The 11,082-nt window shown below is 58.3% G+C and overlaps 2 protein-coding genes across 6 annotated transcripts in view; both read left to right on the top strand.

Annotated features, from left to right (window-relative positions):
* The first annotated feature begins 1,608 nt into the window (after window positions 1-1,608).
* On the top strand, window positions 1,609-6,918 carry PRICKLE4 (prickle planar cell polarity protein 4). 3 transcript variants are annotated; one of them, XM_045294827.1, is made up of 7 exons: window positions 1,609-2,184; window positions 2,498-2,632; window positions 4,262-4,369; window positions 4,870-5,007; window positions 5,208-5,411; window positions 5,963-6,167; window positions 6,568-6,918. In XM_045294827.1, the coding sequence occupies exons 1-7, from the start codon at window positions 2,071-2,073 to the stop codon at window positions 6,909-6,911; spliced, it is 1,248 nt and encodes a 415-aa protein (XP_045150762.1). In that variant the 5' UTR covers window positions 1,609-2,070; the 3' UTR covers window positions 6,912-6,918. The 3 variants fall into 3 exon arrangements, with proteins under 3 accessions (XP_045150762.1, XP_045150764.1, XP_045150763.1); XM_045294829.1 differs by lacking the exon at window positions 1,609-2,184 and having other exon boundaries at window positions 2,365-2,632; XM_045294828.1 differs by lacking the exons at window positions 1,609-2,184; window positions 2,498-2,632 and having other exon boundaries at window positions 4,294-4,433.
* A 23-nt stretch (window positions 6,919-6,941) lies between these two features.
* Window positions 6,942-11,082, top strand: part of TOMM6 (translocase of outer mitochondrial membrane 6) — a 13,190-nt gene continuing 9,049 nt past the window's right edge. For 2 of the 3 annotated variants that reach the window (XR_006680522.1, XM_045294830.1), the window contains exons 1-2: window positions 6,942-7,571; window positions 8,059-8,163. Coding sequence is in view for 2 of the 3 variants with exons in the window: in XM_045294830.1 (XP_045150765.1) it covers window positions 7,090-7,571; window positions 8,059-8,155 (579 nt within the window). In the remaining variant the exon portion in view is untranslated. Of the gene's footprint in view, window positions 7,572-8,058; window positions 8,164-8,373; window positions 8,687-11,082 lie in introns of those variants that run through there. The other variant, XM_004710761.2, reaches the window with a different exon arrangement.

Genomic DNA, 11,082 nt, shown 5'->3' with positions numbered 1-11,082 from the left:
GCACCCGGCAGCACCAACGAGACGCTGCGGGCGCGCCGACCCGAGCGGGGGCGACAGGCGCGCAGCCTAGAAGGTCCCCTTGGAGGACTTTGCAGTCGGGAACAGGGAGCATGCGCAGGCGCCAGAGGGCGCTCCCGGTTCGAGGCTGAGGCCGCCAGGCGGGAGGGGGCGGAGCCCGGGAAAGGGGGCGGGCGGGAGGGGCGGGGCCTGACGAAGGGGGCGGGGCGGAGACTGAGAGGTTCTCCTGGGAGCGAGAAAGGGATAAATTGCTCTGGCCGCGGGAGAGCAAGACAAAGGAGAGGAGAGTGGGCTGGAGGATCAGAGGCGGGAAAGGACGGCGAGGGGAGACCCAGGAAAGCGACCCGGAGAAGACGAGGGGCGGGGACTCACTAGCAGGCACGCCCCCTCCGGAAAGGGGCAGAGCTTGGAGACCCGGAGCCATGTGTGGGGTGGGGGACCGGGGAAAGGCCTAAGCTGGGGCATTTCCGTTCAGGGAATGGCCGAGCCCCCAATCTACACGCGGCTCCGCCTCCGCGGGGGCACGATCGCGGTACCCCATGACTCCAGAGCCCAGGGCGGGAGGCCGTGGAGCCTGTACTCTTTCCATCCTGACACCCACAAATGCTTGCCCCCCCTTCTGTTTGTATCTGCAAGCCCCTCCCTGAGCCGCTGCTCTCTCGCAGCCCGCGGGGGCGGGCCGGGACCAAGGGGCGGGCAGCGCGACCGGAGCGGGCGGGGCGCTGAGGCTGCCGGGTGGGGACCGGTGATGGGCCAGCCTGCGAGGTCTGTCCAGGCGGCCCCGGACTCTGGCGCGCGGCAAGGGTGAGACCCCAGGGGAGCCCCCGCCCGGGGAGCCCCCGCCCCCTCCTTTAAACTTCAAATTGCCAGGCTTGGAACCCCAGTGGGTGCGGGAGGCTCACCGGGTCCGCAGCCCTGGGGTGGGCCTTCGCAACGTCTAATAAAAACTTTGGGGCTCTATTGATAGGGGTGGGGGCCGACTCCGGGTCCTTCCTCCCACGGTGGTGGAGGGCAACCTTCCCATCTTCCGTCGCTCCTCTTTGACCCGGGTGAATTCAGAAGGGCTAGCGCCTCATGCCAGTTGCACCTGCGTGAGGACTTACAGGGAAGGGGGGTTGTGGGAGGGGTGTGGCGGGGCAGTAAGGGGTGGGGATGGGGTCAAGAGCTAGGTCTGGAATTACCTTGCTCAGTCTGAGGTCAGGAGCGGCAGGCTAGAGGGCCGATTTCTGGGCCTTGTTTCTTGGAGACAATTCTATGCCAGCTAGGGGTCATCTGAAAGGGAGGGTGCAAGCCATTTTCTGGGACCCTTCCTCTCCTAGCACCAGCGCCCCTGGATCCCCCAGAGCTCCTGGTTGCTAGTTGCTGGGGAAACGGCCCCTTCTGTCCAGAGTGTGAAGAGCCTGCCCTGGGCTTCTGCCACAGGAAACCTGCCACAGGACAGAGCCGGACAGAGGAAGCAGGCGGTTGTGGAGACAGGAAAGAGGGAAGGGAGGCACGGGACATTGAAAGGGCCTAAGGAGGATATCAGGGCTGTGAAGGCCCCAACCCAAAGCTGGAGTTTATGGAAGCCAGGATTTGGTGGTGGCCTTTGGTTGCAGGAGCCCATCCCAGACGGTGGTCTTCTAATTGTGGCCCTCAGACAGGTGACTGGATCTGCTGGTTCGAGCTGTAAAACCAGGCTAGGGAAAGGACCTCGGAGGACTGCTGTGAGGTGGTGTCCTGTCGAACAGAACCACCCCTGCTACTGTGGAAATATGACAGGAGAGAGCCCATCTTCTCTCTGCCTCCTCATTTGGCTCCACCACCCCTGCTGCAGATGCTGTGGACGCATCAGGGTTTGTCCAGAGCTGAGGAGATGTGCTCAGATTCACCGGGTGAAACTGCTACAGATCGAAGATGGAAGCGTGTGATTCTCCTCTGCCCTTGAGAGACGAGGCAAGCTGAGAGAGACGCGCGGGAACCATTAGGTGCTAAAGCTTGAAGAAGCCTATTGAACTTACTACTGAAGCTCAGGAAAAGGAGGTGCAGGGCAGTCAGGCAGCGGAGGCCTTCATGTGGGGAGATGCCCCTCTCAGGAGGCCCAAGGCTTCTGCTGGCAGAGCAGGGCCCAAGAAGACAGCCCTGAGGAAGAGGGCCAGCTGTGTGGCAAATGCCAGACGTGGAATGGTGAGAGTTAGGTGGGGGGAAGGGGCCTGCCAGCATGAAAGGCTCACCAGGAAAGCAAACTGCCCCCACGTGACTTATGGGCCTCTTTGTATCTCCCCCTGAAGCTTGAGAGACCCCCAAAGTTGGAGCTTTCAGACTCTGGAGCAGAAAGGGCTGGCCTGGCCACTGACAAGCCAAATCACCTTGTGTGTGTGCTCACGGAGCTTCCGTTCGGCCTTTTGTGAAATGGGTCCACCCCCACCTAACAGACTTGGCGATAGGTGCAGGAGGGTGGGGAGGGAGACCATGGGAAGTACTCTTATTGTCATTGCAGACTTGGCCAACCATGTCAGTGCCCAACTGGCGCTGGCCCCACACAGGGGAGAAGCCCACCCTCAGGGAGCCAGGCCCACCAGGTGACTCAGACAGTGACTCAGGCCGCCTGCCAGAGAAGGACACCTCTGCTCAGGTAGCACAGGCCCCACCCTTTCCTCTGAGACCTACAGCTTCTTCGTCCCTCCAGCAGCCTCCTCTCTCCCTCAAGTGGGAGGTGGCTTTTGAGCCTGGCCACTCTTCTCTTTGCTTCTCAGGGATCCTTGTCCCTGCAGCCGGTCCCTCAGGACAGGTTTTACCGCAGGCTCGTTCACATAAATACACTCCCCAAAGGGGTCTGTCAGGAGAGTAGTGGTTCTGCGTTGGGCTGTGATCTGCAAGGTCAGCAGTTCAAACCAGCTGCTCTGCAGGAGAAAGACAGGGCTTTCTACTCCTGTAGTGAGAGTCTCAGAAACTCACTGGGGCAGTTCTACCCTGTCCTCTAGAGTGGCTAGGAGTTAGTGTTGACTTGAGGGCCGTGAGTTTGTGGGGGGTCTGTAAGGAGTCCTGGTGCATAATGGGTTAGCGTTGGCTGCTAACCACAAGGTCAGTAGTTCAAAACCACCAGCCGCTCCCTGGAAGAAAGATGAGGCTTTCTACTCCTATAAAGAGTTACCGCCTCAGAAACCCACAGGGGCCATTCTACCCTGTCCTATAGGGTCACCATGAGTCAGAATTGATTCAATGACAGTGAGTTTGCTTTGAGGCTATCTTTAAAGAGCCCTGGTGGCATAGTGGGTAACAATCTGGGCTGCTAAACGCAAGGCCGGCAGTTCGAAACCACCAGCTGCTCAGGAGGAAGATGAGGTTTTCTCTCCTGTAAAGAGTTACAGTCTCAGAAACCCACAGGGGGCAGTTCTACTGTGTCCTATGCGTTAGAACCACCTCAACCATTGACAACTCATTAACAATAACATGAGTCAGAACGACTCCATGGCAGTGAGAGGGGTCTCTAGGGAGCCCTAGAGGCACTGTGGGTTAGACATTGGGCTGCCAGCTGCAAGGTCAGCAGTTCAAACCTGCCGGCTCCTGGGGAGAAAGGAGGTGTTCTGTTTTCCTAAAGTTGAGTCTCAAACCATACACAGCGGTGTTTGCAAAGGGCCAATACCTCCCCCTAGGGGCCACTGGGCAGATCCAGCGGAGCGGCCAATGAAGCTCCAGATACTTTATCCTAGATTATGCGCTATGGTCCATTTTTAACTGCCTGTGGGGTGCTGAATGGTGGCAGTCAGCTAAATCAGTTCCGTAGGTGGCTCGGAGTGGACTGACTTCATGGCAGTGGGTTGAGTTTGGCAGGTTCTGGTGGGTATAGTGGTCACCTTGGGCTGCAGTCCCTGAGGTCTGCAGTTCAGGACAACCAGGTGCTCCGTGGGGGAGAGACCGGGATTTCGGCTCCCGTACAGTCAAGGTCTGGGAAACCCACGGGTGCTTCAGCCCTGTCCTATAGGGTCTGCATGAGTCAGCATGACTCGGTGGCAGTGGGTTGGAGGGGTGTGTGTCTGTATTGTGGAATCGGAGCCAGAGGGGAGGAAGAGGACAGCTTCAAGGAAAGGAAGCTTTTTGGGGGGCGGGGCGCTGCTTCCCAACTTCCTCAGATCTCCACTATCTTGCTGGAGGTCACTGGCAGGCGGGCTTGGGAATGGTTCTACACTGGAGGGTGGGTGTGGTGGGGAGGGGAGCAGGGGAAGATGATCTGACCTAGCTCCACTCCTCACGGTCTCTGCAGGGACCTGCAGTTCTGAGTTCAGAACACCCTCACCGGGACCCCCTGCCAGCCGTCAGCCAGGCAGCGCTCCAGGCCCTCCTGCAGCAGCTCCCTCCACAGGACAGTGATGTGCGTGCCTCTCTCCCCCCACCTCCCCTTCTCTCTAAACTGTCTCACCAACCTTGGCTCAGAGGTAGGAGACAAGGAGCCCAGGGCCTCGCTAACTGGAGGGACTCACTCTGGCAGGGGGAACTGCCGCATCTACAGGATGATTATGACCGTCCACCCCGCCCCCCTGTCTGTCTTGTGCAAACGAGGAAATGTCCATGAATGCCTCCTGAGACCGATGATGATGGAATGTATTTACTGAGCCCCTACACGTGCCCAGTCTGCAGGCTGACAGTTCTGCTGGGGTGGTGGTGGCGGGAGATGAATGAGAGAAAATGCCAGAACGAGAAATGGCATTGTGCTGGGGTTCATGGAAGGTGACAGGACTTAGTGCTATGGGCCACCGAGGAGGGCTTCACTGCTCCCCTCCTCAGTGGCCCCTGCGGCTGTCCCCCACATCCCTGGGGCCCCCAGTGGTCTTCCGTCAAGCCTCTGCCCTGCCTGTGGGGCTATTTCTGCAGGAGCGCTACTGCCTAGCCCTGGGGGAGGAGGAGCTGGCAGGGCTGAGGCACTTCTGTGCCCAGCGGAGGCAGGAGGCTCTGGGACAGGGCGTGGCCCGCCCGCTGCCTCCCAAGCTGGAAGGGTGCACCTGTGAGAAGGTAGGTGGTCTCTGTGCCCAGTGCCTTCCTCCACCCACCCCAGGCTTCCTCACCGTGTGCTGGAGAACGGGGCTTGGGGAAAAGCTGTGGCTCTGGGGTGAGAGCAGCCACAGGGGCGGGGAGGTTGGGATTGGGAGACAGGAGCCTATGAACCGGGTGGGGAGGTGGGCAGGTGATCCAGTTGTGACTCTCCCTGGCAGTGCAGGCAGCGGCTGAGAACAGGAGAGTATGGTGTGTTCGCGGCCCGGGCCGGGGAGCAGCGTTGCTGGCACCAGCGCTGCTTTGTTTGTCAGGCCTGTGGTCAGGCCCTGATCAACCTCATCTACTTCTACCACGAGGGGCGGCTCTACTGCGGCCGTCATCACGCTGAGCTGCTGCGGCCGCGCTGCCCAGCTTGCGACCAGGTATTGTCCCAGGGTCCAGGTGACAGGGGGGCCAGGGACATCCTCCTGGCCTGCAGCCTCTCCCAGAACCTCAGAGTGGGAGAGGGAGAGTGAAAGACGAGCCCGGGACAGCTCTGTTCCTGTGCTCTGGCTTGAGCTGCGGCAGTGGGACCTGCGGCCTTTACCTGGGCCCTCCCTTACCTCCATGGAAGTCCCCTACATTCTCTTGGATTCAGGAGTTCTTGAGGGCACTGTCCAGTCTGCCTGGAAATGCTGGCTGCCCAGCTCGGTGCTTGGTCATGCTAGGAACCCTCTTTAATGCCAGCTGAGGAGACTGCTCAGGGCCTAGGCGGCCAGAGTCACACCTTGGCTGGTGCCACCTGCTAGCTTTTGGGGGAGGGGGAGGCTGGCTAAGCCAATCAGTCCTCCCTGCGTCCCAGAGTACGGAGATCAGATGGTAAGGTCTACAGAAGAGCTAACTGGGTGTGTAAGGCGTGGCCACTGGATGATTAAAGGAGTAAGTGAATGAATGAACGAACGAACAAACAGTCTACCCCCTCTCTCGCTCCCAGCTGATCTTCTCTGGGCGCTGCACAGAGGCAGAGGGGCAGCGCTGGCACAAGAACCACTTCTGTTGCCAGGACTGCGCCCAGCCCCTGGGCGGGGGGCGTTATGCCCTGCCGGGGGGCGGCCCCTGCTGCCCCAGCTGCTTTGAGAGCCGCTACTCGGATGCGGGCTCCAGCTCGGCCCAGGCGCTGGAAGGAAGGGCACCTCTTGGTACGGGAGGTGCCCGGCAGAGGGGGAGGGGGCGGTGGCTTAGACTGGCCCCAGGAGGGGCTTCTCCCACGTTGACCTGTCCCTCCAAAGCCCCCGCCCACCCCACGCGTCCCCGGGACCCCAGCCTCGCTGCCCGCAGCTCTCACCGCGCGTCCCTGGCCGGAGCGCTCGGAGGGCCTTAGGAACCCACCCTGCACAGCCTTGGGGCTGAGGCGCCGGGCTCGCTCCCGGGCTGGGGCCGCGGGCGCCCTCCGGTGGGCGGAGGCGGGGAGGGCGGGGAGCCGGAGGGAGAGCTCCCGGCGGTGGCGGTGGCGGCGCGCGTGACCCGGGGGGGGGGGGGTGGGGGGAAGCGGGAGCCCTGGAGCTCTGAGACGCACCTTTCGGCCCCGATCTACAACAGGGGGCACGGAGCCCGAAGAGCGGGCGGAAGGAAGGGGCTGCGCCCTGCCAAGCGCCGGCACCAACTCCCCGGCAGCCCTAGTCGCCGCCGCCAGCCCCAGCGCAGAGACCCTGCGAGGGCGCCTTGTACCCAGGCCCCGGGAGGAGTGGCCAGCCGGGGACGTGGTGGAGACGCCCTCTGATCCCAAGGAGGACCTCCCCTGCCCCACCTGCTCCTCCTCTTCTGACTCCGAACCGGACGGCTTCTTCTTGGGCCAGCGTCTTCCGCGGCCCGGAGAGCCCCCCGGAGGCGGTCTCCCTGCTGGGGGCAGCGGTCCCTCCGGGAAGCCATGCGTCATTTGCTAGCGGTGCAGCCCACATCGACCGGGGTGGAGGGGCCGGCGGGACAGCCAAGCTGCTCCCACCCCCACCCCTGATAAAAATCCGAGGCTGAACGCAACCGGGAGCAGGCCTAGGAAAGGAGACGAGGCGACACACTTGTGGGTACTCTCCTCTGACCCCCACACGGCCCGGGACGACGGAGATGGCCCGAACCCCATCAGCCCCAAAGTGCGCCCCCCTTACTGGCCAGCCCCCCTCCCTTCTCCGGGCTGGAAAGCCTCTTCTCCCCGCACTCTCCTCTTCGGCCAATAAAGCCATTTCTCAGCGACCACGTGTGACCGTGACAGGCCGGAGGCCCTGGAGGGAGGGTGGTGGGCCCGGGGCAGGGCCCGCTACGGCGGGGCCGCTCGCCTCCCGGGCCGGAGTTCGCAGGCACCCAGAACGCGGCCGCAGCACCCCCTACCGGCGGGCGGAAGTGCGGGACCGGAAGTGCGTAATCCACTGGCGCCCACGCCGTGCGTCCAGAGAGCCCGCTGCGGAACTCGAAGGTGCCGCCATGGCTTCCACCGGCGTCGGCGCGAGCGCTGCGGGATCTGCAAATGAAACGCCCGAGATCCCCGACAACGTGGGCGATTGGCTTCGGGGCGTCTACCGCTTCGCCACCGATAGGAATGATTTCCGGAGGTAACCGGGGCCGGGGGTGGGAGGGCGGTGGCGTTTGGTGCTCTGACCGTAACCCCTTCTCAGCCCAGCCTGGCGCCCGTGGCCTCTCGCGGTCCCGTGGTGGCTCTGGCTCTGCGTTGTTGAGGCCCCTCACTAGGCACGTTCCGGTGCGACAGAGGGATCTTTTCTGTCGTGGGCCCGCAGCTAGAGACTCTGACCTTGACAAGGGCGGGCGGGGGCCAGAAGGTAACACAAACGGCTTTTCCGGCCCTGGACAACTTGGGTGGCCTTAGAAACGAACTACTCATGTGGGTCTTGGGCAGACTACCCTGTAACGACCATGGCGCCACCAGTTGTTGTTGGGTGCCCTTCAGTCGGCTGCGACCCATCGTGACACCCTTCCCACCCCCAAGTTCTACAGCAGCGCATTTGCTTGGGGAATGTTTTGCAGCCCAAAGACCGGTGATAAGAGTGGCCACAGGGTTAACAGAATACGTGCTTTTTGCAGGAACTTGATCCTCAACTTGGGACTTTTTGCAGCAGGCGTTTGGCTGGCCAGGAACTTGAGCGACATTGATCTAATGGCACCCCAGCCTGGGGTGTAGCCACCTAGGTAAGCACTCAACCATTGCTCGTGTGTCTTAGGGGTCCTGGAGGCCAGGAGCATCAATCATGGGTTTAGGTCACTTTTATTAAGCACAGGGAAGATGTCAGTCCTTTGATGATTCCTAATTATGTCTTCAGAGGCCGCTTTGGATTGACTTGGTTCTTCCCTATTCCCTCCAGCACTTAAGTTAATGCCTCCCCTGTCATCTCCTTGCAGACACTTGGGACCCTTGTGCTGTACTTGAACCTTCCCCACAGAGCCTCCATTTCTGTGCCGCCACAAGATTTGCCCCAAGGGCAACTGAAGTTTGATTCCGATAAGCACCCACCCTCCCCTGCCTGGTGTCACTTCCTTTGGCTCCACTCCGAACTGTGTTCTCCGGTCAAGCATGAGCTAAAGGGTTGCTCGCTGTTAAGTACAGTTGTGTGCATAGCCTCTTCCAAGTTTCTGAAGGGGCTGTCTGGACTCTCATCCTGGGAAAGAGCCTAGTGGTATTTTATAAATACTTGAAATAAAGAATGGAAATACACACAGCCAACACCATTTTATTCTTTTAATAAGAAATTTCTGCTTACAAAAACAAGGTGTAAAAAGTTGAGATTTACAAAAATCATAAAAACATGATTTATATATCACACTCAGAAGAGACAGGAACAAGCCCCAAACGTGGATTGCAATGGAGGTGGATGGCTTGCTACTTCGTAAAATTTAAAAAAAAAGGAAACTGTAAGCACCATACATTGGCATTAACGTAAGATGAAACATTGAGGAATTCCCGTTTTGAGCAGTCCTGGGGAAGAAGCCGTTTGGTGTTGCATAGCATTTTAGTGCATCGGGTGGGTTTTCCAGGCACCGGGGAGGCATGGTTTCTGCAGTCGAGTGGGATTTGGGAGCAGGAGGAGGGCAGTGCTGTGCAGTGGAGGCCAGGTGTCCACCTGGGCATGGACACGAAAGTGACTTCTGCTGGATAAGGAAAGAGATGTTTGCTGACCCTAAACCTGAGGGTGGTGCCACTGTCCGTGGCTTCTAGGTTCTTTGGGAATGGAATGTGTAAGGAACTGGCTTGCAAAGAGGCAGGCAAGATGTTTGGTTCAACATGCCAGCTTCTCTGCCCTCCGGTCTACATCGAGTGTGTGCTTGGTTCTAAAACAGATTCCCTGTGGCTTCCTCGAAAAACAAAACCACTGCTTTCATGTGCCAGGTCTCCTGTGGGAGTGGGGATGCGGTTAAAAGAAGTGGATCGGAAAAGGGAGTCAGTATCAGTGCACCACAGGAGCCTAGTAATTGTCTTGTACAGCTGACAGATGGTGTCTTTAGCAATCTGGTCCCTAAAGTGAAATAGCACAACCCAGTCCTTTTTTGGATCCTGCCAGCTTCGATCTCATTAAGGAAGGTGTTGAAGGATGGCCCTCAAATGTGTGCGTGCTGTAAAGCGCCACTGTCTTGTGTTAATCAAATTCTGATAGGCGAGATGGCTACAAGCTCATGTGAATTCAGGTCTGTGGGTGGCTTAACCTTCTAACCTAGAGTCTACACTGGGACTATAGGTTTTCTGTCCTGATGGAGGAGGATCACGTGCAGGAGAGCAAGCCTTGACCCCCTGCCAGACAGTGACTAAACCCTTGAAGCCACAGGGGGGATGCAGAGCCCCCAGAAGTGCGCCAGACCAGCGCCGAAGCAAGGAATGCCAGCACCTCCAGCTCTGCATAGAGGGGAACTTACATCCTTAAGATCTGCTGCCAGAGCGAATCATCTTGCACTATTCTTTTGGATAGAAAAAAATTCCAAAGTTGGAAGTCAGAATCCAGCAAGAGAACATAATTCATTCAAATTTCACATGAAAATGTTGTTTTAGTGTTCAGTAATAATGTCTGCTGCTGGTTAGGTTTTAAACCCAGGGGTAAAGAGAGTTTCACTTAAGCTGATAGAATTTCAAACTTAAAGTGCTACACGGTTAGCAAATACAGGTACCAAACCTGCTGCTTTTAAAAAGCTTGATGAATTGTCATTCTATAAATGAATGAAAAGTGCTGCCATTCACCATGGCCAACGTACAGCATTCTCACCAAGGGAACCATTTTCACATCATCATTCTGTCCTGACTAGTTAGCCCAGGGACTCAGAAGCCTCTGAGGCTGGCTCCTGGGTTTTCAGGGGGGCGCCTGGCCACAGAAGTCTGGAGAGCATCCAGAGGGGTCGGTTCCCCCCAATGCTGTAGCCGCCGGGGATCTGGAACCGTGTGGGGTTGAACCAGTAAGGGCAGTGGTTCAAGCCCTAGCCCTAAACCAAGCACATGGCTAGTTTAGCTATGGAAGATAGAAAGCGAAACTCAGTCATTTTCAGAAGGCGCTTTCAGCGGGAGCGCTGAATTTAAAAAGAACCTGAACCACCAGGGAGCTGCTGCATCCTTCCCCAGTGAAAACTTCATGGACAGGGGAGGTTGTACCTAATTAGGTTGTATCTAATTAGGCAAGTTGGAGGCTGAGGGACCCGATTCTCAAGTGTGCTTCTAGTGGTGAGCTTTTCAACAGCCTTTGGTGAGGTCTCAGGAGTAAGGAAAGAGAAGCCCACTGTTATCAGGCCAGCCTGCAGGTGAGAAGGCTCCTCACCTCTTCCCTTCAGGGAGCAACATGGCTGCCTGCACCCACGGTGCTGTCTGGCAGGCTCCTTTCAGTCGGCCACACAGTGAACTGGTTTGCCTTTCAGTCTTAAGGTTCACACACAAGGGATTGTTTTTACACTGCTTGAAATTTTGTGCAAAAGTGAACGGAAGTACCTATTGGAGAGGGATTGGGTTTTGTTGGACCTTGACTATAATAAGGTGCCCGGCTTTAGACCCAAACTAAAAGGCCCTTTTTAAACATTTGTGCTCTCCCAGCCAGCTGGAAAGCAGCCCCTCGCCACCACACCATGTGTGTCATCGCC

Source organism: Echinops telfairi, unplaced genomic scaffold (genome assembly GCF_000313985.2).
Source record: "Echinops telfairi isolate 266 unplaced genomic scaffold, ASM31398v2 ScPeMD7_3533;HRSCAF=4204_1, whole genome shotgun sequence".
In the NCBI taxonomy this organism is placed as follows: Eukaryota; Metazoa; Chordata; class Mammalia; order Afrosoricida; family Tenrecidae; genus Echinops; species Echinops telfairi.
This window is presented reverse-complemented; position numbering and strand designations above follow the sequence as displayed.